Genomic DNA, 24,508 nt, shown 5'->3' with positions numbered 1-24,508 from the left:
GATGAATGGACTAAAACTATGTCACATTAGGAACAGCTGAAGTGACTTCAGATGTCCCTTGGAGGACAGAAGATCCGGGTTGACATGCCGTTGGAAGTGCCTGGAAGTGGGCTTCAGCTGACGGAGTAGACAGCATGTAAGCCCCCGCACCACCAGCCCCAGAGCCGAAGTGTCATGAGTAGTGCAAGGTTACAGATCACCGGGTCCACACATTTGTGTCTTTCCACAGTGTCAGGCTTTTATGGATTGTGATTCAATCACAAAAGCCATGAGCTACATGGAGCTCTTGAGGAGGCAGTTCTCCATAGTACTTCCCATTCACTTGGCAGTCAGAGCCGCGGGCACACAGGCTGATGCCACTCTGTAAGTCAGTCAGTATTGCAAACCATACATAATAGTATACTTAACCTATAAATGTTATAGATTAAACATTCCACAGCAAACAAAGTAACATTTAACATCAATAAGAAAAAGAGGAGAAAGGGTTAATGAACCAGTCCAGGGGGAGCCAAGAAGACAAAAGGAGTCCCAGTCTGAGCCGAATCGTTCATCAGTCTTACAAGAAAATCTTGAAGGTAGCAGAGCCTCTGGCGGCAGATGCCAAGCTGTCATCACAAGTGACTACAAGAAAGTGGCAGTTAAGATGGCCATTTGGAGCTGTTCATGACTAATCTGGTATGGTCACAGGGCCCTCTGGTGAGAACCGATAGTGGAAGAGTATGCTCGTGTCCTTATCTAATTGGATGCAGTCTTTATTTTTTTAATTTTGTTTATTAAACAAAACATCTTCTCCTTGTTGGCAGAGTGCCCCGTGAAAAGAAATGGAGCCTTTTTCTAAGGTGGAGTTAGTTATGTCATGGGTACCCCATACACAAAGGCTGATCATGGTGAAGAGAGGGTTGGGGACAAACAGGGGGCGGCCCAGGCAGTGGTGTGGTGGTCACTGTGAACGTCCCAGGGCCAGGACGTTGCGTTGGACTTGAGGTTAAGTGCAATCCACATTGTTGACCGAAAGAAAGAAACCGAGGCAAAATTAATAAATGGGGAGTTTATTTGGGCCAAGGCTGAGCCCTGCAGCATGGGAAACACTAGGAAGTGCTTTAGAGAACAAATGAGAGGCTCAAGTTTTAAAGAAAAAATGACAACTCAGGAGAGGGGGCAATTACAGAAGTTGTTCCTCAGGAATTCTCATTGGTTTACAGAAATAACATTGGTCAGTGATTGGCTATACATTGTTGAACTATAAGGTGGATGGCATTTTTTGGCTACTTGGCGTCAGTCAGTTTAGAGCCTACATAGCAAGTGGCTTCAAGAGGTCATTATTTAGCTCAAGTGAAGTGAGACGTGACTGCTGTCATATTTTAATGCCTCTTTGGGCCTGATCATGTAAAGGGACTTGCATTCCTCAGATAAAATGTTTTTTTTTCTTTCTTATCATCTAATAGTTTACTCTTCGCCGGGGCAGGTCTATTCTCTGAGCTCCATGTTAATAGACACGGACACTGAGCCTCAGCTGAGGCACTAGAGTAGTGATTCTTGTGTAGGTGGGAACTGAGCTCCACAGCCTCTGACCCAGAGCCTGTGTCCCCCAGCGTGCCTTAACTCTTCTGCAGAGCAGAGCAAGCCCAGAGCCAGTGGGCTGCAGGCATCGGAAATACTCGTCGTGGATTTTTCTCATGCAGGATTATAATGCTGGCCTGGCCTTGCCACAGCTTGAGACAGAGACACTCACCTCACTGCAGCCATGTGGGGGAAGGGAGACTAAGAGTGAGGCTGGTCTTGCCAGAGGAGGAGCCTGGAGCTGCAGCCAAGAAAGAAACCGCTGTGCCTCACTCCCTCCTGCAGGGCTCGCTGGGGCTCATCAGCAGGGTGAGGTGGTGATAACAGCTGAAAACAGGGTCCTATGACAGGGGAACACAAAGATGACCAGCTAAATGGACCTTGTCCCTGCTGATCGGAGGCACGGTCCTTGAGTCCCATTCCCAAGCCCTGCCTCCCTGCCAGGCTTTGACTGCGTAGACAAGTAGTTACCACCAGGCCTCCCGCAGTGCCCCCTCAGTCACTGCACCACAGTATGTTCCAGCCGAGTCCAGGGCCCACGGGGCAGACAGAGCACATTTTGTACGTGACTCGCCCCTTTGGGTGAACTGTCTGAAGCAGTGTCCTAAGTGGGCGTGGATTTTAGTCAATGGTTTGATAAACTCTACTCTACCTAAGACTTCTCGCTCGAGTGCCTGCAGCAGCCCTGCTGGTTTGGCTTCTAACCACATCATATCCCCATGGTCAGCCTGGGCCTGACTCCCAGGAATGGGCCTGCGATCACAGCGAGGGAATTTCCAGCAAAGCCTGGGGAACGGCATGATTTGTAATCAAATAAGCCAGATACATGACTGAAACATGGCTGGGTTTCCTTTTCTTTCTGCACTTTCCTTCCCATACAGAATTCCCCACAAACCTTCCATTATAATCGTGAGGGCCTGGAGCAGTTGTGGCCCCAGGTTCCATCACAGGCGGCTGTGTGCCACTGGGACCACGGACAGCACATTCTCTGGCCTTCTCCAGGTTAGTATCTAACTCCTGCCATTGAAATTCATCAGAAAGCTGCTGGTGAGCATCTGGGAGACTCATCCGTACATAGGCGGCCTCAGAGTTTGTCAGTGAACCATATTTTGCCTTTCTAAGTCATTTGGACACTGCTCAGGCAGTTTGAAGGCATCACTAAAATTTGTCACCACAGTAAGGGAAAATAGACTTTACATTTTTGCTCTCTGTAAGAGCGCTGTCTGTCAGCTGACAACCTTATAGAGTTATAGATGACCTTATGAAGTTGCTAATTTTCTATTGGCTTAGCTGAGGGGATAACACAAACTTCTAATACTAAGCAACCCTGAAATTCCTGATCAAACATGTCTTATAGTTCTAGCTGGTGCCAGCCGGGCCCTTTCTTGGCTAGTATGCTGGAAAGTGTGAATCCTACCACTCATGACATAGCACCAACGCATGGGGCCAACGTGTGGTCACCCACCCAAATAGCAGAGACCTCAGCAGCAGTGGGGCTCTTTATTAAATTGGCTTTTTGAGTGTGGAGGACATCAACTACTGATGCCGGACGAGGCCATTCAATAAATCCTGAGCTGTTCTTAAACTTTTAAGGTCCAGGGCACCTCTTCTGCAGCAGCTTCCTGCAGCCTGAAGATGGAGGCTTCCTGCTGTGTCCTGAGACTGCTGTGCTGTGCGGAGGATACGGCCATGGGCCTACTTCCTGGGACTGTCACGATGGAGACCCCCACCAAGGTGGCCAGACCCACTCAGACCGGCTCCCAGTGAGTACCCCTGTGGCCGATTTCCCATTTTCCTACTTCTACCAGAAGGTAAGGTGAAGGAGGTGTGGAGGCCAGCATCACTTCTCCATCCCCAGTCTGGAGCCATCCGTGCCCAATCGTTGGTGATTTTAGTATCTTCGTTGTTTGCTTTAATTATCGTTGCAGTTAAGTCCAGTGACTTTCAAGTTATGATGGTGTAAACGTAATTGGCCACTGTTTGCCATCAGGGATCCATGTCACTTGGTTGCCTTTATGTTTCCTATCAATCACATACTGAGACTGAGGCTTTGTCTGACTGTGTATATTTTTTTGTTGTTGTTGTTTGTTTTTTTGACAGAGTCTCGCTCTGTCACCCAAGCTAGAGTGAGTGGCACAATCTCACTTCACTGCAACCTCCGCCTCCAGGGTTCAAGTGATTCTCCTGCCTCAGCCTCCTGAGTAGCTGGGACTACAGGCGTGTGCTATCACACCTGGCTACTTTTTGTATTTTTAGTAGAGATGGGATTTCACCATGTTGGCCAGACTGGTCTTGATCTCTTGACCTCGTGATCCACCCACCTCGGCCTCCCAAAGTGCTGGGATTACAGGCGTGAGCCACTGTGCCCAGCTGACTATGTGTATTTTTTTTTCTTTTTTTTTTTGAGACAGAGTCTTGCTCCATCACCCAGGCTGGAGCGCAGTGGTGCGATCTCAGCTCACTGCAAGCTCTGCCTTCCGGGTTTATGCCATTCTCTTACCTCAACCTCCCAAGTAGCTGGGACTACAGGTGCCCACCACCACGCCCGGCTAATTTTTTGGATTTTTAGTAGAGACGGGATTTCACCGTGTTAGCCAGGATGGTCTCGATCTCCTGACCCTGTGATCCACCCGCCTGCGTGTATTTTTAACGGGACATGCACGGCACACTGGGAGAGGAAAAAAAAAACATGGGAGCATGAGAATTGTCCATTAAGATACTTAAGCCATTTCTACCTCCATGATCTTCCTTTTCCTGCTTTCTTTAATCTTTCGTTTATGCCACGTAATGGTACCAATACCGTATGCTTTACTCAAGACCAGCTTTTAATACATATATGATGATCATGAAAGTCCTGTGTGATTGGAAGCTGAGACGAGTATCCTAGACTATTCCCAACTCCCCAACCGATTTGCAGGACAAGGAGCTAGGGAGAAATGTAGAAAGGATGGCACCCACCCTCATGGGGAGCTTTTCGCAAAAACACAGGAAGTAGTGACTTGTGGGAGATACCATCTTTCATGTCCATTAAATCAGTGATGAGAGAAACTCTACCTTTTACTATTAGTAATGTAGCTAGAACAGTGACTCCCAAATTTTTGCTGACCTCAGATTCACCTGGGGGCTTGCTGTCCCCACCCCAGTTTCTGACCCAGTGGGTCTGGGGTGGGTGAAGAATTTGCATGTCTCACAAGTGCTCAGGTGATGCTGATGCTGCTGGCCCTGGGACCCTGCTCTGAGAACCAGTGGAAGTGAAGCCTTTCATCAAGTTTCTCGGACTTGGCTTCTAGCTAGTTGGACCCAGGCCAGACTGCTTGGCTTCTGCCTTCCCAACCCACCTGGTGATGTGGTCCACTGTCATGAAATTTGAAGCCTCTCCCTCTCTCCCACAGCTCCCACAGCCTTCCACCCAGCACTCCTCGCACCCTCAGCTTCATGGCATTGCAGTCTGGTTCTGAGATCCTCTATCCCCCTACTCAGCATCCTCCTGTGGCCATCCTAGTTCAAAATTCTGATAACTCCATGAACCCTGTTCTCGACTGCTCCCTGGAAATGGAAGCTCGGGCACCTCCAAATCTGGGATTCCGTGTTCATATGGCTTCTGGAGAGGCTCTCTGTCTGATGATGGATTTGGGGGACAGCTCTGGGGTTGAAATAAGGCTACACAACATGTCTGAGGCAATGGCGGTGACTGCCTACCATCAGTACTCAAAAGGTAAGGTGCACAGTGTCCTTTTCAGGAGCCTGGGAAGGAGATCCTGAGCTAGGAGACCCAAGAGGCAATGTTGGGAATAGAAAGAAACCACATTCCATTTCTCTGGACTCAGCCAAGCTTCCTGGCTCTAAGAATAGTAGTTCAGTGGTGCACTGAGGATGTAGGTGGGTTTGTGCACTGTGTTTTGCACTGTGACCAACTCTACATACTTCATCGCATTTAATCTTTCCACCTGCCTTGTAAGGTAGGGGTGGCGAGGCTGAGGGATTTGTCCTGAGGTCCCAAAGCTAATGTACTGGCGCTTCATCCTACACAGAAGCAGAATTCTAAAAATAATAACTATTGAAAAATTACTTCAAGTACATGAACACACATATACACATACACAGTGTTGTATATGAATTCTTTTGCACTAAAATTTCCAACATTTTGTAGTCTCAACCAAAGTAAGAAAAAATTCTTTACATTCCAGTGTTGGACCCATTCTACTCAGACAGCTACTAAACCCCTAGAGATGATGACTGGGGGTGGAGAGTGAGTGGAGAGTTCTGATACTTTTCCACTTATGGATCGGATGTAATTTTTTCTTTTTTTTTCTTTCGTTATTTCTTCCTTTTTTTTTCTGAGACAAAGTCTTGTTCTGTTGCCCAGGCTGGAGTGCAGTGGCCCAATCTCAACTCACTGCAATCTCCACCTCCTGGGTTCAAGGGATCCTCCCACCTCAGCCTCCCAAGTAGCTGGGATTACAGGTGTGCACCACCACGCCCAGCTAATTTTTTGTATATTTAGTAGAGATGGGGTTTCACTCTGTTGGCCTAGCTGTTCTCAAACTCCTGACCTCAAGAGATCTGCCTGCGTGGGCCTCCCAAAGTGCTGGTGTGAGCCACTGCACCTTCACGCCCCCCTTTTTTTTTAAAGTTACTTTTTGAGCATGTACATTCTTATGGTGTAAACTCCCACATTCTAGAAAGATATATAGTAAAAAGTCCTTTTCTATTGACCCACAGTCAACTACTGCCTTCTACTTCTTATTTCTTTTATGTGTATAAGCAAGTATAAATGTTGTTTCCCCTCCTTTCCACAAATGGAAGTATACCATGCACATGTCCCATTCCTTGCTCACTTAAATGCATATCCATATCTAGACAGGCTCCCCTGTCTACACAGAAAGGGCTTCCCTGGTTTTTGGTGTAGTTGCTGAGTGGTCCATTAATTTAATGGACCAAATCTACTCAACTATTTCTTTTTATGGGTGGACATTGAAATTATTTCTGATCTTTCAGTATTGCAAACAACATTGCAGTGAATAATTACATGTGTATGTCATTTAATGGAAAGGCAAGATTATTGCCTCAAATGCTATGTGCATCTGTAATTGATAGTTATTGCTAAATTGCTTTTAATTAGGACTCTTGTCTGGTTTACATTCCTGTGAACAATGTAGAAATCAATATGATAGGTAAAAACAGTATCTTTCTGAAGTATTAAAATTTGCATTTTATTAGGTTCATCCTTGTCAGCTGCCAGTATATGACCATATTCAACCAAATAGAGCACTTTCACAGTTCCATCTAATATGGGGTTTCAATGAGCTCTTTTAGTTATTAAGAAAATTTGTCTGTTTAGTATACATTGCAAATTTTATTTTCAATTTGTCATTTGTGTTTTGGTTTTACTTATACTTTTTTTTTCTTTTCATGTAGGAATTTTAACTTTTATTAAGTATATTTTATCAACCCTTTATTTTATGGTTTCTGAGTTTTATGTCGTAGTTAGAAATTCTTTCCTTACTCTAAGTTTATGGAACAATTCTCTCATGGTTTCTTCTAGAGTTTTTATTATTCTGTCTTCTCGTTTAAATACTGAATGCATTTGAATACATATCCTGGCATAAAGCCTGCATTATAGATTCCATTTGACTGTTTCCTGAATGGCCACCCATTTGGCTCAGCGTCATTTGCTGGAAGATTCGGTTGCCACACTGATGAGGCGTGCTCCCTCTACCTATGCTGGCTTCCTCTCTGCCCTCAGGCGGTTTGCTGGCATCCCTTGTCACTCATCTTCTCTAGCATGGCCACCCACTCGGCTCAGCGTCATTTGCTGGAATTCAGTTGCCACACTGATGGGGTGTGCTGCCTGTACAAACACTGGGTTCCTCTCTGCCCTCAGGCGATTTGCTGGTGGCTTCCCTTGTCACTCATCTTCTCTAGCATTATTCTTGCCATTTTTGCTTGTTTATTTTTCCACATGAACTTTAGACTCACACTGACTAGTATAAAATATCTTACTGGTATTTTATTTAAATCATGTGTTGATGAAGAATCAAACTAAGTAAAATTTTTGAATAGATTTGTTCTGAGCCAAATATGAGTGACCATGGCCTGAGGCACAGTCTCAACAGGTCCTAAGAACTTGTGCCCAAGGTGGTCATGCTACAGCTTAGTTTTATACGTTTTAGGGAGATGTAAGACATCAATCAATACATTTAAGATATACATTGGTTCTGTCCAGAAAGGTGGGACAGCTCAAAGATGGGGGTGGGAGGAGGCTTCCAGGTCATAGGTGGATATAAAGATTTTCTGATTGGCAATTGGTTGAAAGAGTTAAGTTATTATCTAAAGACCTGGAATCAATAGAAAGGAGTGTCTGGGTGAAAATAAGGGGTGGTGAAGACCAAAGTTTTTATCATGCAGACAAAGCCTCCAGGTAGCAGCCTTCAGAGAGAATAGATTGTAAATGCTTCTTATCAGCCTTTACAAGGTGCCTGATTGAGTTAATTCTGTCCTGGATCAGGAAAAGATCTGGAAAGGTAAGGGAATTCTCTGCAGAACACAGATTTTCTCTGAACTCCTGACCTCAAGTGATCCTACAGCTTCAGCCTCCCAAAGTGTTGGGATTATAGGCATTAACCACTGTGCCGGGCCTGAACATTTCTTTATATGGAATTTACATATTTCTTGTATGATATTTTATTTTTTGCACTATTGTATTATAAAAGGAATATTTTTTCCATTTTGTCCCCAAACTGGTTGTCATTGGTATATAGAAAAGCTGCTGCTGTTTGCTGTTGATTTTGGGTCCTCCTCTCTTCATAGGATGATTTCAAAGTGTCAAATATATTTTGGGTTAAAATAATTTGATTTCAGCCAGGCACGGTGGCTCACGCCTGTAATCCCAGCACTTTGGGAGGCCGAGGTGGGTGGATCACAAGGTCAGGAGATCGAGACCATCCTGGCTAACACAGTGAAACCCCGTCTCTACTAAAAAAGACAAAAAAATTAGCTGAGCGTAGTGGTGGGCGCCTGTAGTCCCAGCTACTCGGGAGGCTGAGGCAGGAGAATGGTGTGAACCCAGGAGGTGGAGCTTGCAGTGAGCCGAGATCACGCCACTGCACTCCAGCCTGGGCAACAGAGCAAGACTCTGTCTCAAAATAATAATAATAATAATAATTTGATTTCTTTCATGGTCTGCTGTCTGTCATATTGGTATCTTATTGCTACAGAAAGTCTGTTTTGTCATTCTTAAGGCCTGTGTTTAAATGTTAATGCTGGTCAGTTGTGCCTGAATTCCAAGGGAGGAGGGTATTGTGGGGCATGTCTGAATGTCTGACCCTCCCTTCCCATTATGGCCTGAACTCATTTTTCAGGTTAACTTGGGAATGCCCTTGGCCAGAAGGAGGGGTCCATTCAGTAGGCTGGAGGGCTTAGAATTTTATTTTTCATTTACAAATGTTTAACATATAAATTAATTTATGTAGAGCCTTTATATTTAAGAGTCTCCCCCTGCATGAACTGCCCTGTTCCTGTCCATTTTTCCGTGCATCTTTCTTTAAAAGTATTTTAAATATTTCTATTTTTTCTTTTCTTCTCTGTTTTAATAGAGACAGGAGTCTCACTATATTGACCAGGCTGGTCTTGAACTCCTGGCCTCAAGTGACCCTACAGCCTCAGCCTCCCAAAGTGTTGGGATTACAGGCATGAACCACTGCGCCCAGCCTGAGCATTTCTTTATATAGAATTTACATGTTTCTTGTATGATATTTTATTTTTTGTACTATTGTATTTATAAAAGGGATTTTTTTCCCCTTTTTTTCCCATTTTGTCCCCAAACTGGTTGTCATTCGTATATAGAAAAGCTGCTGCTATTTTCTGTTGATTTTAAGTCCTCTTCTCTTTCACTTAATTCTCGTGTTGTTTATAGTTATGTTGAAGTGTATTCTTTAGTGTTTTTCAGCTATGTAAGCATATTAGTTATGAATGGTGATTGTCAACCTCTCATTTCCAGATTGACCCCTCCAGTTTCTTTCTCTTGTTTAATTACAATGGCTGATACTGCCAGAACAGTGTTAAATGAGATAGATGATGATGGGCATGTCAGTCTCAAGATCCTTCCAGTGTTTTTGAACTGCCTTTGCAGAATTATAAGTAATGAGAGATATATAGCATGACTGATTCCATCTTGCTTCTAAATTCACAGACTAAATATTTTTCTTGCTTATTGTAATGCAGAGGCCAATATAACTATGAGAAGGATTTGGTTTATCATTAAACTTGGAGGCAAAGGCAACTGGCACCCTGCTTGTCTGAAGATTAAAGCCATATTCATAAGGCAAGGTTAAAATTATGATAGGAGTTTGAACTTTGCTAATGAGTAGGCATTAAACCATAATCTGCCATTGCTTAGTTTGTGTTTCTATAGGTTGTCTGTTGCCCCAGAGTCATGTAACTGAGGGTTGCAAAATGTGTAACTTTCCCAACTACTCCTATAGATAACATCACTATTGTGAAACCTAAAGATATGGTCTTTGAGATATTTTTTAGATTTAACATTTCAGTAGACCAAGACACACTATCTAGTTCTAAGACTACCCCCTCACATCCCTGCCAAGGAACTAACTCAGCTGCACAAAGACAGTTTGAGATGCTCCTGTGATTTCTTCCCAATTGTTCAGCCAATCATTTGTTCCAGTTTCCCAGAACCCTGCTGGGAAAGTACTTTTTAAAAAGTACTTTTACAAAACCCCAGCCTCCAAATTCTGGGGGAGACAGGTTTGAGAACTTTCTCCCTGTTCTCCTTGCTCGGCGGGCCTGTGATTAATTATTACATTCTTTGCTGCAACACCTGCTGGTCTCATTAGTCTTTTTTCAGGGCAGTGGGAAAGAAGAACCCATCAGGCTGTGACATTTTTCCATTAAACTAGATAAAAGATTTTTGACAGATATAATTTATCATGTAAAGGAAGTTTTCATCTTTTCCTCTCTTAATGAAGACTTAAATAAGAGTTGTTGATTTTGTTAAATTCTCTCCAGCATCTGTGAAGCTGATTTTATAACTTTTTTCTTTGCTTCTTTAGAACTCCAAATCTCATGTGTTATATTAGCCAGTATCTTACTGACTCATTCTTGAATTCCTGGGGGTGGAAAACACTTGATTTTGATGAATTACTTTTTTATTATGCTATTGCATTCAGTTTTCTAACATATTGTTCATGGTTCTTCCTTATAAATGGTGTTGGCTTCTAGTCATTGATTTTATTTATTTATTTTTATTACTTTTTTTCTTTTGCCAGAGTAGGCACACATTTATTGAAGACAATTCACAGAGTGGGAGCAGGCTTGAGCAAGTGGCTGCTCAAGAGCCCCTCAGTTAGCGTTGTTTTTGTTTGTTTGTTTGTTTGTTTGTTTGTTTTTAAATTTATTTCCATAGGTTATTGGAGAACGGGTGGTGTTTGGTTACATGAGTAAGTTCTTCAGTGGTGATCTCTGAGATTTTGGTGCAACCATCACCTGAGCTGTATACACTGCACCCTATTAGTAGTCTTTTTATCTCTCACCCACTTCCCACCCTTTCCCCCTGAGTCCCCAGAGTCCATGTGTCATTCTTATTCCTTAGCATCCTCATAGCTTAGCTCCCACTTATGAGTGAGAACATATAATGTTTGGTTTTCCATTGTTTTCCATTCGTAAGTTACTTCACTTAGAATAATAATCTCCAATCTCATCCAGGTTGCTGTGAATGCCATTACTTCATTCCTCTTATGGCTTAGTAGTATTTCATTTTACATATATATATATACACACACATACACACACACATATCACAGTTTCTTTATCCACTCATTGATTGATGGGTATTTGGGTTGGTTCCATGTTTTTACAATTGCAAATTGTGCTGCTATAAACATGCATGTGCAAGTATCCTTTTCGTATAATGACTTCTTTTCCAATGGGTCGATACCCAGTAGTGGGATTGCTGGATCAAATGGTAGTTCTACTTTTAGTTCTTTAAGGAATCTCCACACTGTTTTCCATAGTGGTTTACATTCCCACCAGCAGTATAGAAGTGTTCCCTGTTCACTACATCCACACCAACATCTACTATTTTTTGATTTTTTGATTATAGCCATTGTTGCAGGAGTAAAGTGGTATCACATTGCAGTTTTGATTTGCATTTCCCTGATCATTAGTGATGTTGAGCATTTTTCATATGTTTGCTGACCATTTGTATATCTTTTTTTTTTTTTTTTTTTTTGAGAATTGTCTATTCATGTCCTTAGCCCATTTTTTGATGGGATCGTTGATTTGTTTGAATTCATTGTAGATACTGGGTATTAGTCCTTTGTCAGATGTATAGATTGTGAAGATTTTTTCCCATTCTATGGGTTGTCTGTTTACTCTGCTGAATGTTTCTTTTGCCATGCAAAATCTCTTTCATTTAATTAGCTCCCAACAATTTACCTTTGTTGTTATTGCATTTGCTTTTGGGTTCTTGGTCATGAAATCCTTACCTAAGCCAATGTCTAGAAGGATTTTCCAATGTTATCTTCTAGAATTTTATAGTTTCAGGTCTTAGATTCAAGTCCTTAATCTATCTTGAGTTGATTTTTGTATAAGGTGAGAGATGAGGATCCAGTTTCATTCTCCTACATGTGGTTAGCCAATTATCCCAGCACCATTTGTTGAAGAGTGTCCTTTCCCCACTTTATGTTTTTGTTTGCTTTGTTGCAGATCAGTTGGCTGTTTAAGTGCTTGGATTTATTTCTGGGATCACTATTCTGTTCCATTGGTCTATGTGCTTATTTTTATACCAGTACCATGCTGTTTTGGTGACTATGGCTTCATAATATAATCTGAAGTCAGGTAATGTGATGCCTCGATTTTTGTATAAGGTGAGAGATGAGGATCCAGTTTCATTCTCCTACATGTGGTTAGCCAATTATCCCAGCACCATTTGTTGAAGAGTGTCCTTTCCCCACTTTATGTTGTTTGCTTTGTTGCAGATCAGTTGGCTGTTTAAGTGCTTGGATTTATTTCTGGGATCACTATTCTGTTCCATTGGTCTATGTGCTTATTTTTATACCAGTACCATGCTGTTTTGGTGACTATGGCTTCATAATATAATCTGAAGTCAGGTAATGTGATGCCTCCAGATTTGTTCTTTTTGCTTAGTCTTGCTTTGGCTGTGCAGGCTCTTTTTTGGTTCCATATGAATTTTAGAATTGTTTTTTCTAATTCTGTGAAGATGGTGGTGGTATTTTGATGGGGATTCCATTGAATTTGTAGATTGCTTTTGGCAGCATGGTCATTTTCACAATATTGATTCTACCCATCCATGAGCATGGGATGTGTTTCCATTTGTTCGTGTCATCCATGATTTTTTTCAGCATTGTTTTGTAGTTTTCCTTGTAAATGTCTTTCACCTCCTTGGTTAGGTATATTCCTACGTGGTTTTGTTTTTGTTTTTGTTTTTTGTTTTTTTGCAGCTATTTTAAAAGGGGTTGAGTTCTTGATTTGATTCTCAGCTTGATCTCTGTTGATGTATAGAAGACCTACTGATTTGTGTACATTAGTTATGTATCCAGAAACTTAGCTGAATTCTTTTATCGGTTCTAGGGGCTTTTTGGATGATTCTTTAGGGTTTTCTAGATATACAATCATATCATTAGAAAACAGTGACAGTTTGAATTCTTTACTGATTTGGATGCCCTTTTATTCCTTTCTCTTGATTGCTCTGGCTAGGACTTCCAGTACTATGTTGAAGAGGAGTGGTGACAGCAGGCATCCTTGTCTTGTTCCAGTTCTCAGAGGGAATGCTTTCAACTTTTTCCCATTCAGTATTATGTTGACTGTGGGTTTGTTATAGCTGGCTTTTATTATATTGAGGTATGTCCCTTGTATGCCAATTTTGCTCAGAGTTTTAATTATAAAGGGATTCTGGATTTTGTTGAATGTTTTTTCTGCATCTATTGAGATGACCACGTGATTTTTGTTTTTAATTCTGTTTATGTGGTGTATCACATTTATTGACTTGAGTATGTTAAACTATACCTGCATCCCTCATATGAAACCCACTCGATTATGGTGGATTATCTTTTTGATATGTTGGATTTGGTTAGCTAGTATTTTAAGGATTTCAGCATCTATGTTCATCAGGGATATAGGTCTGTAGTTTTCTTTTTTGGTTATGTCCTTCCCTGGTTTTGGTATTAGGGTGATACTGGCTTCATAAAATGATTTAGAGAGGGTTCCCTCTTTCTCTATCTTGTGGAATGGTGTTAATAGGATTGGTACCAATTCTTTAAATGTCTGGTAGAATTCTCCTGTGAATTCATCTGGACCTGGGGTTTTTTTGTTGGTAATTTTTAAATGACCATTTCAATCTCACTGCTTATTATTGGTCTGTTCATGGTATCTAATTCCTCCCTGACTTAAGCTAGGAGGGTTATATCTTTCCAGGAATTTATCCATCTCTTCTAAGTTTTCTAGTTTATGTGTGTAAAGGTGTTCATTAAGTAGCCTTGAATGATCTTTTGTATTTCTGTGGTGTCAGTTGTATCTCCTGTTTTGTTTCTTATTGAGCTTATTTGGATTTTCTCTCTTCTTTTTTTGGTTAATGTTGCTAATGGTCTATCAGTTTTATTTACTTTTTCAAAGAACCAGCTTTTTATTTTATTTGTCTTTTGTGTTTTTTGTTTGTTTGTTTCAATTTCATTTAGTTCTGCTGTTATCTTGGTTATTTCCTTTCTTCTGCTGGGTTTGTCTTTGTTTTGTTCTTGTTTCTCTAGTTCCTTGAGGTATGACCTTAGATTATCTGTTTGTGCTCGTTCAGACTTTTTGATGTAGGCATTTAGGGCTATGAAATTTCTTCTTAGCACCACCTTTGCTGTGTCCCAGAGGTTTTGATACGTTGTGTCACTATTGTGGTTCAGTTTGAAGAATTTTTAAATTTCCATCTTTATTTCATTTTTGACCCAGTGATCACTCAGGAGCAGGTTATTCAACTTCCATGCATTTGCATGATTTTGAAGGTTCCTTTTGGGGTTGATTTCCAGTTTTATTCCACTGTGGTTGAGAGAGTGCTTGATACAACTTCAATTTTCTTAAATTTATTGAGGCTTGTTTTGTGGCCTATCATATGGTGTATCTTGGAGAAAGTTCCATGCACTATTGAATAGAATGTATATTCTGTGTATGTTGGATGGAATGTTCTGTACATATCTGTTAAGTCCATTTGTTCCAGGGTATAGTTTAAATCCATTGTTTTTTTTTTTTTTTGTCGACTTTTTGTTTTGATGACCTGTCTAGTGCTGTCAGTGGAATATTGAAGTCCCCTACTATTATTGTGTTGCTGTCTATCTCATTTCTTAGGTCTATTAGTAATTATTTTATCAATTTGGGATTTCCAGTGTTAGGAGCATATATGTTTAGGATTGTGATATTTTCCTGTTGGGCAAGGCATTTTGTCATTATGTAATGTCCTTCTTTATCTCTTTTAACTGCTGTTGCTTTAAAGTTTGTTTTGTTTGATATGAGAATAGCTATTCCTGCTCGCTTTTGGTGTTTGCTCACATGAAATGTCTTTTTCTACCACTTTACCTTAAGTTTGTGCGCGTCCTTATGTGTTAGGCGAGTCTCTTGAAGGCAGCAGATAGTTCGTTGGTAAATTCTTATCCATTCTGCTATTCTGTATCCTTTAAGTGGAGCATTTAGGTCATTTACATTCAACATTAGTATTGAGATGTGAGGTACCATTCCATTCATTATGCTATTTGTTGCCTGTATACCTTCGTTATTGGTTTTTTGTTTTTTAAATTGTAGTTTTGTTTTATAGGTCCTGTGAGATTTATGCTTTAAAGAGGTTCTGTTTTGATGTGTTTCCAGGACTTGTTTCAAGATTTGGAGCTCCTTTTAGCAGTTCTTGTAGTGGTAGCTTGGTAGTAGCAAATTCTGTCAGCATTTGTTTGTCTGAAAAAGACTGTATCGTTCCTTCATGTATGAAGCTTAGTTTTGCTAGATACAAAATTCTTGTCTGATAATTGTTTCGTTTGAAGAGACTGACCAAACCCTTCCAGCTTATAGGGTTTCTGCTGAGAAATCTGCTGCTAATCTGATGGGTTTTCCTGTATATGTTACCTGGTGCTTTTGTCTCACAGCTCTTAAGATTCTTTCCTTCATCTTAACTTTAGATAACTCGATGACAATGTGCCTAGGCAATGATTTTTTTGTGATGAATTTCCCAGGTATTCTTTGTGCTTCTTATATTTGGATGTCTGGGTCTCTAGCAAAGCTGGGGAAGTTTATTCCCCTCATTTATTGCCCCAAATATGTTTTCTAAACTTAGATTTCTCTTCTTCCTCAGGAACACCAATTATTCTTAGGTTTGGTCATTTAACATAATCCCAGACTTCTTGGAGGCTTAGTTCTTATTTTCTTACTCTTTTTTCTTTGTCTTTGTTGGATTGGGTTAATTCAAAGACCTTGTCTTTGAGCTCTGAATTTCTTTCTTTTACTTGTTCAATTCTATTGCTGAGACTTTTCGGAGCATTTTGCATTTCTATAAGTGTGTCCATTGTTTCCTGAAGTTTTGATTTTTTTTATTTTTTAAATTTTTTTAATTTATGCTATTTTTTTTTTATTTATGCTATCTATTTCCTGGAGTATTTCTCCCTTCTTGTATCATTTTTTGGATTTCCTTACACTGAGCTTTGCCTTTCTCTGGTGCCTCCCTGATAATAACTAACCTCCTGTATTCTTTTTAAGGTAAATTGGGGATTTCTTCTTGATTTGAGTTCCTTGCTGGTCAGCTAGTGTGATTTTTTGGAGGTGTTAAAGAACCTTGTTTTGTCCTATTACCAGAGTTGGTTTTCTAGTTCCTTCTCATTTGGGTAGGCTCTGTCAGAGGGAAGGTCTAGGGCTGAAGGCTGTTGTTCAGATTCTTTTGTCCTATGGGGTGTTCCCTTGATGTAGTACTCTCCCCCTTTTCCTATGGATGTGGCTTCCTGAGAACTGAGCTGTAGTAATTATGGCTCTTCTGGATCTAGCCACCCAGCCAGTCTACCAGGTTCCAGGCTGGTACTGGGGGTTGTCTGCACAGAGTACTGTGATGTGAACCATTTGTGAGTCTCTCAGTCATGTATACCAGCACAGTATTTGGGGTGTCTCCTGGGTCCTGCAGGAGCAATCCACTTATTTCAGGGAGTCTGTGGGTCCTCTCAGCTTTCCTGATTTATTCCTGCAGTCATTCTGGAGCAAAAATTCACTATGTNTTTTTTTTTTTTTTTTTTTTTTTTTTTTTTTTGTCGACTTTTTGTTTTGATGACCTGTCTAGTGCTGTCAGTGGAATATTGAAGTCCCCTACTATTATTGTGTTGCTGTCTATCTCATTTCTTAGGTCTATTAGTAATTATTTTATCAATTTGGGATTTCCAGTGTTAGGAGCATATATGTTTAGGATTGTGATATTTTCCTGTTGGGCAAGGCATTTTGTCATTATGTAATGTCCTTCTTTATCTCTTTTAACTGCTGTTGCTTTAAAGTTTGTTTTGTTTGATATGAGAATAGCTATTCCTGCTCGCTTTTGGTGTTTGCTCACATGAAATGTCTTTTCTACCACTTTACCTTAAGTTTGTGCGCGTCCTTATGTGTTAGGCGAGTCTCTTGAAGGCAGCAGATAGTTCGTTGGTAAATTCTTATCCATTCTGCTATTCTGTATCCTTTAAGTGGAGCATTTAGGTCATTTACATTCAACATTAGTATTGAGATGTGAGGTACCATTCCATTCATTATGCTATTTGTTGCCTGTATACCTTCGTTATTGGTTTTTTGTTTTTTAAATTGTAGTTTTGTTTTATAGGTCCTGTGAGATTTATGCTTTAAAGAGGTTCTGTTTTGATGTGTTTCCAGGACTTGTTTCAAGATTTGGAGCTCCTTTTAGCAGTTCTTGTAGTGGTAGCTTGGTAGTAGCAAATTCTGTCAGCATTTGTTTGTCTGAAAAGACTGTATCGTTCCTTCATGTATGAAGCTTAGTTTTGCTAGATACAAAATTCTTGTCTGATAATTGTTTCGTTTGAAGAGACTGACCAAACCCTTCCAGCTTATAGGGTTTCTGCTGAGAAATCTGCTGCTAATCTGATGGGTTTTCCTGTATATGTTACCTGGTGCTTTTGTCTCACAGCTCTTAAGATTCTTTCCTTCATCTTAACTTTAGATAACTCGATGACAATGTGCCTAGGCAATGATTTTTTTGTGATGAATTTCCCAGGTATTCTTTGTGCTTCTTATATTTGGATGTCTGGGTCTCTAGCAAAGCTGGGGAAGTTTATTCCCCTCATTTATTGCCCCAAATATGTTTTCTAAACTTAGATTTCTCTTCTTCCTCAGGAACACCAATTATTCTTAGGTTTGGTCATTTAACATAATCCCAGACTTCTTGGAGGCTTAGTTCTTATTTTCTTACTCTTTTTTCTTTGTCTTTGTTGGATTGGGTTAATTCAAAGACCTTGTCTTTGAGCTCTGAATTTCTTTCTTTTACTTGTTCAATTCTATTGCTGAGACTTTTCGGAGCATTTTGCATTTCTATAAGTGTGTCCATTGTTTCCTGAAGTTTTGATTTTTTTTATTTTTTAAATTTTTTTAATTTATGCTATTTTTTTTTTATTTATGCTATCTATTTCCTGGAGTATTTCTCCCTTCTTGTATCATTTTTTGGATTTCCTTACACTGAGCTTTGCCTTTCTCTGGTGCCTCCCTGATAATAACTAACCTCCTGTATTCTTTTAAGGTAAATTGGGGATTTCTTCTTGATTTGAGTTCCTTGCTGGTCAGCTAGTGTGATTTTTTGGAGGTGTTAAAGAACCTTGTTTTGTCCTATTACCAGAGTTGGTTTTCTAGTTCCTTCTCATTTGGGTAGGCTCTGTCAGAGGGAAGGTCTAGGGCTGAAGGCTGTTGTTCAGATTCTTTTGTCCTATGGGGTGTTCCCTTGATGTAGTACTCTCCCCTTTTCCTATGGATGTGGCTTCCTGAGAACTGAGCTGTAGTAATTATGGCTCTTCTGGATCTAGCCACCCAGCCAGTCTACCAGGTTCCAGGCTGGTACTGGGGTTGTCTGCACAGAGTACTGTGATGTGAACCATTTGTGAGTCTCTCAGTCATGTATACCAGCACAGTATTTGGGGTGTCTCCTGGGTCCTGCAGGAGCAATCCACTTATTTCAGGGAGTCTGTGGGTCCTCTCAGCTTTCCTGATTTATTCCTGCAGTCATTCTGGAGCAAAAATTCACTATGTGAGCCTCCACACACTCCTCTGTCCATCCAAGTTGGAGCTGCAATCTAATCCTTTCTCCCGTCCACTGTGATCCCCCCATCATTTATTTATTTATAAAAAGTGGACTAAGACACCTAAATCTTAGAACCCAAGTTCCAATTAATGAATAGGTCAACCCTAGAAAGAACTCAGAAGGTAACAGCAAGACCTATTATTCTAAATGCCAAAATCCTTAAAGGCATTTGCGAATGCATTTGAAAAGTAGTCCAATTTTCCTGTTGCCTCATTACAGCTTTTCTCCTCAACGACAGGTAGGTAGATAGGTACTGGATCACCTTCAAATGACTGGTGCAGAGCAATTTCTAGTCGTTGATTTTTGTGCAATAGTTTTGGTCTTTGATATCAGTGCTGTGTGAAAGTTTTCTTTGTCTTTTATTTGTCCTGAAACAGTTTGAATAGCATCGGAAATATGTATTCTACTTTGGAGAATTTCCTTTTTAACCCTCTGGGACTGGTACTTTCTTTTTACTGCCGTTGGAGTAGCTCATTGACACCTTCCTCTATTTCTTCTATGGAAATTCATCTGTTAAGAATTTCCGTTTCTCCACTAGTTAGTTCTTTCAAGTTATTTTTTCTTGTATAATTATCTATTTAATCCAGGTTTTAACATTTATTTGCATAGAGGTGAGCAAAATAGGCTCTTATAATTCTTTTATTTTAATTGGTATCTGTATTTTCTTCTATCGTTTTATTTTATTTTGTTTCATTTCTTTTCTTTCCTTAATTGGTTGGGTAAATTTTCATTAGTTTATTTAAAGAGCTAACTTTCTTAGTTTCTTAACTAGATTTTGTTTATTCCACATTTTCCCCTAGTTTATTAATTTCCGCTTTTATCTTTATTTTCCTCTTTTTGCTTTTATAGTATTTTTTTTCTTCTTTTACATTTTCAGTTGGACATTTCCACCTACAAAGAAGCAGAGACAAAAAACATGACTTTAAAAGTTTACTTGTGCCAAAGTGAAAACAGCTGCCAGGAAGACTCAGACCCCAGTAACCTTGGATATGAGCTTATTTCTGCCTTTGTCACAAGTATGTTTTTAAAAGCAAAAAGACACCACAAGGAGTGGGCTGATATAAAGCTGTTTGTCAGGAATTTTCATTGGTTTACAGAGATGACATTGATTAGTGATTGGCTATACACTGTATGGGCTGTGGTGTCCTGTGTGTGGCATTGTTAGGTTAATTTATAGCCACTCATGGGATAGCTAGCAGTTTCAAGGCAAGATTCCTTAGCCCAAGGAGGGAAGTGGTATGTGATTGCTGTCTCATTCCCACGCGCCTCTGGGGACTGATCATTTAGAGGAGGTTTGCATTCCTCAGATAAAAGCTTCTTTCCTTTCTCAGATGCTAAATTAGTTATTATTTACATTTAAATTTTTCACATGCCATGTGGCCTCTTTGTGCACTGCTTTCATTATTAATTTCTAGTTTTAATGTAGCATGATAAGCAAATCTATTCTCTGCTCTTTTAACTTTTTTTTCAGTCCTGATGTTGTCTTTATGGCTTAAAATGTGGTCAGTGTTAGGAATAAAAATCTGTGGCTGCTCAGGAGGTTACAGGGAGTTGCAGCCCCGTGTCCCTCCTATACAGTGAGCGTGAGCTGGCTCCAGGTATCTGCTATCTGCTGAGCCCCTTTGCTCACCCTCTTCTGTGGTCCTCATAACCACACCCCACCCTCCAGTGGGAAAGGCTGATGAGGGAGAGGAGATGTTGGCGGGAAGAAAACAGAGAGAGAAAGAGGGAGGAAGGGGAGAGAAAGGAAAACAGATGGAGAGGGAGGGAAAGAGAGAGGCAAACATTGGATAAGATGAGGTTGAGGATCAGGGTTCTGGGTGATCCTCCCACATGGCTGGCCCTCTGTCCTGAGTAGGAAAACATAACCCCCGTTTTACCCTTTTCACTGGAAATCCCAATTCCTTGAACAACCCAGGTGTCCCAAGCCTCTTCCTTTGTGTCTTCTGCCCTGCCTTGCCTATGGAGGCCCCTGCAGCATGGGCATCACTCCCACCTCATCACACAGCCTCTCGCAATTTGGGAGATTCTTTCATTTGCCACCTTTTGGAATCACTGTCCTAGATGTTTCTCTACAATGGACTTGGTTTTGCTGTGTGAATCATTCTGATCATTCTTATTTGAGATATGTGAGTTTAGTGATTTTGTCTTTATTGAAATGACAGGTGTTTGTCATATTTTACATTATGGGTTCTGTGTACATTTTAAAATACATTTCATTAAATAGTCTTTTCTTTCTTTTGTATGTTCATCTGAGTTAGCCTTCTGATACTTGAAAGGTTTGTGCCTTGTTTTCGTTGACCCCTTTTATTTATAAAATGTCTTTATCCCTTGTTTCTTTATATTCATTCATTAGCTACCATTAGCAATTATGAAATTAGCATATTCCTCACCTTCCTCTTCCCCTCTCTTCTTTATCACCAGTTTTAGTCATTTTTTTCTCTTATATATGCTTTCACCTTTCTTAGTTGCTTATATATGCTTTCACCTTTCTTAGTTGCTTTGTTGAATCTTCATGTCTTTTGATTTCCAGCAGTTACTTATGAGACAATCTGCATTATTCCACAGCTCCCACCTCTTCTTCTCTTCCCTTGCCCAAATTTGGTTTATTGTATGATTTCTACATTGTCAGAACATGAAATATTTACCCTTTTTTCCTACCACCTATGTATTAGTTTGTTCTTGCATTGCTATAAAGAAATACCTGACACCGGATAATTTATAAAGAAAAGAGATTTAATTGGCTCACAGTTCTGCAGACTGTATAGGAAGCATTGATGTGGGCATCTGCTCAGCTTCTGGGGAAGCCTCAGGAAACTTACAGTCACGGCAGAAAGCTAATGGGGAACACACACATTACATAGCCGGAGTAAGAGCAAGAGAGGAGAGAGGTGCCACACACTTTTAAAAGACCAGATCTCATGAGAACTCACTCACTATCATGAGGACAGTACCAAGTGGCAGGGATTGGGGGTGACACTAAACCATTTATGAGAAATCTGCCACCATCATCCAATCACCTCCCACCTCCTCACTGCCAATGCTGAAGGCCCAACTTTCTTTTTTTTTTTTTGTATCATTTTATTTATTTATTTATTTAGATACAAAGTCTCGCTCTGTCGCCCAGGCTGGAGTGCAGTGGCCGGATCTCAGCTCACTGCAAGCTCCGCCTCCCAGGTTCACGCCATTCTCCTGTCCCCGCCTCCCGAGTAGCTGGGACTACAGGTGCCCGCCACCTCACCCGGCTAGTTTTTTGTATTTTTTTAGTAGAGACGGGGTTTCACCATGTTAGCCAGGATGGTCTCGATCTCCTGACCTTGTGATCCACCCATCTCGGCCTCCCAAAGTGCTGGGATTACAGGCTTGAGCCACCGCGCCCGGCCGGCCCAACTTTCAATACTGGGGAATGCAATTTGACATGAGATTTGGTGTGGGCACAGATCCAAACCATATTAGCCTGCTTCCCCACATTAGTCTTACTTCTGGTTCAGTTCTTGCTCGGCTTTTATTTGGCATAGTGTTCCTCTTTGGTTGTCTGAAGTTTGCCCTCTTGTAGATTTTGTAGGAAGATTCATGGAATAAGCTTCCTCTAAGTTCCCACATATTCAAAACTGTTGCAGCCATTATATTGGAATGACAGTGTGCTGACTCTGGACTCCTTGGACACATGTTCTTTTCCTGGGGAATCTGGTTATCTTTCCATTCTGTTCTCTCCTGTAACCGTGGTTCTCCAACTGTGGCCCAGCAGCATCATGACCACCTGAGACTGGCTTAGAATACAGACTCTCAGGCCCACTGCAGACCTGCTGAATCAGAAATTCAGCTGGTGGCCCCAACACTCTGTGTCTGAAGAAGCCTCCCTGAAATTCTCCATTCTGTCTTTCTTATTTGTGGTGATTCCAAGGTCAGCCTTCTTTTCCGCCCACAACGATTAACGTTTTTCTGTGATTGTCAAGAGAATTCTTTTCTTTTCTTTTCTTTTTGAGACACAGTCTCACTCTGTTGCCCAGGCTGGAGTACAGTGGCACGATCTTGGCTCACTGAAACCTCCTGGGTTCAAGCGATTCTCATGCCTCAGCCTCTCAAGTAGCTAGGATTACAGGCATACACTACCACGCCTGACTGAATTTTGTATTTTTAGAAGAGATGGCATTTCACCATGTTGGCCAGGCTGGGCTCAAACTCCTGACCTCAAGTGATCCACGCACCTCGGCCTTCCAAAGTGCTAGGATCACAGTTGTGAGCCACCACGCCCAGCCGGTAATTCTTTCTTTATTTGCAACTCCAGGAGCTTTGCCAGGACGTGTCTAAGTGCTGGCCACTCTGGGTCACCTTTCTTCAGCACATGGTGTACCTTTTAATGTGTCCTTTGTTTCAGGAAAGATTTCTTGAATTAGATCTTTACATTGTTTCTATTCCAATATGTCAGCTTTCTTTTTGGGAGACTGGCATATATCTATTAGTTCTCTTTTGTCTTTTCAAATCTTTTTTGGTTTTCCTTTTTCATCTAGCCCGCTCTCCTTATATTTTCCTCTGCATGCCTTCTTTTGTGTTCCGCACTTTCCATTCTCCATTATACTCTGAAATGTTGACTTTGTTTCCTTCATTTCTGCTCTCTGGTCTTGCATCTCAGAAGATAATGATTCCTCAAGTTGTTCAATCCTCTTCTTGTGTACAGTGTTTTTCTGATAAATTATCTTAATCTACTATGAGTATTTGGAATTTCCCCTCTTGACTCTTGTAGTATCTTGTATGTGCCGAATGGTATTTTCTCCCTTTATCCTTCCCTCCCTTCTTCTTTCCTGTCTTCCTTCCTTTCTTCCTTTCTTTTTTTTTTTTTTTTTTTCTTCCAGCATTACTCATAATTTAAAGAGTTGCATTTTTTCTGAACTAACTGCAGGTGGAGTGTGTGTGTCTGTGTGTGTGTTGCGTACACACATGTATGTGTGTTGATATTCACAGCCACGGAGCCCTTTGGCAACTGAGTTCTCACTTTAGGACGTTTTCTATTTTCTTACTTCAGTATGGTTCCTGCTCATACATGCTTGATATTTGCCGCTTTTAGCAGTTTTTGCATCTATTTTGTATTCTGAACATGCTAGCTACCTCTTAGTTTCACTAAACAAAAAGAGAAAGAGTTTTATTTTATTCACTGTTTTCTTTTTTGTTTTTGGATTAACTCCTAGAAGGTTAAGTGGAAGGCTAACTATATCTCTATTTCACATCAGGACTTGCTCTATTATAATAATTTTAAGCATCTGCAACTTTGATACATATTCATTGGTTTCTTTTGTTGCTTTATGAATGAAGTAAGGAGTTGGTATTTGTATTAGGCCATTCTCCAATTGCTATAAAGAAGTACTTCAAACTGGGTAATTTGTAAAGAAAAGAAGCTTAATTGGCTCACGGTTCTGCAGGCTTTACAGGAAGCGTGGTGCCGACATTTGCTCAGCTTCTGGGGAGGCCACAGTGAAAGCAGGAATGAGAGAGAGAGCGTGAGATGCCACACACTTTTAAACAGCCAGATCTCAAGAGAAGTCACTCACTGTCGCAAGGACAGTACCAAAGGATGGTACTAAACCATTCATGAGAAATCCACTCCCTTCATCCAGTCACCTC

General features: G+C 40.8%; 1 protein-coding gene across 1 annotated transcript in view; it reads left to right on the top strand.

Moving 5' to 3' along the window:
• Positions 1-24,508, top strand: part of PKD1L1 (polycystin 1 like 1, transient receptor potential channel interacting) — a 203,514-nt gene that overhangs the window by 27,656 nt on the left and 151,350 nt on the right. The window contains 4 exon segments of the mRNA XM_017868553.1: positions 2,442-2,562; positions 3,154-3,323; positions 4,953-5,282; positions 19,739-19,905. Of these exon segments, the coding sequence (XP_017724042.1) occupies positions 2,442-2,562; positions 3,154-3,323; positions 4,953-5,282; positions 19,739-19,905 (788 nt within the window).

Source organism: Rhinopithecus bieti, unplaced genomic scaffold (genome assembly GCF_001698545.2).
Source record: "Rhinopithecus bieti isolate Rb0 unplaced genomic scaffold, ASM169854v2 scaffold_3527, whole genome shotgun sequence".
In the NCBI taxonomy this organism is placed as follows: domain Eukaryota; kingdom Metazoa; phylum Chordata; class Mammalia; order Primates; family Cercopithecidae; genus Rhinopithecus; species Rhinopithecus bieti.
Note: the sequence above shows the minus strand (reverse complement) of the source record. Positions and strands in the feature narration are given on the sequence as shown.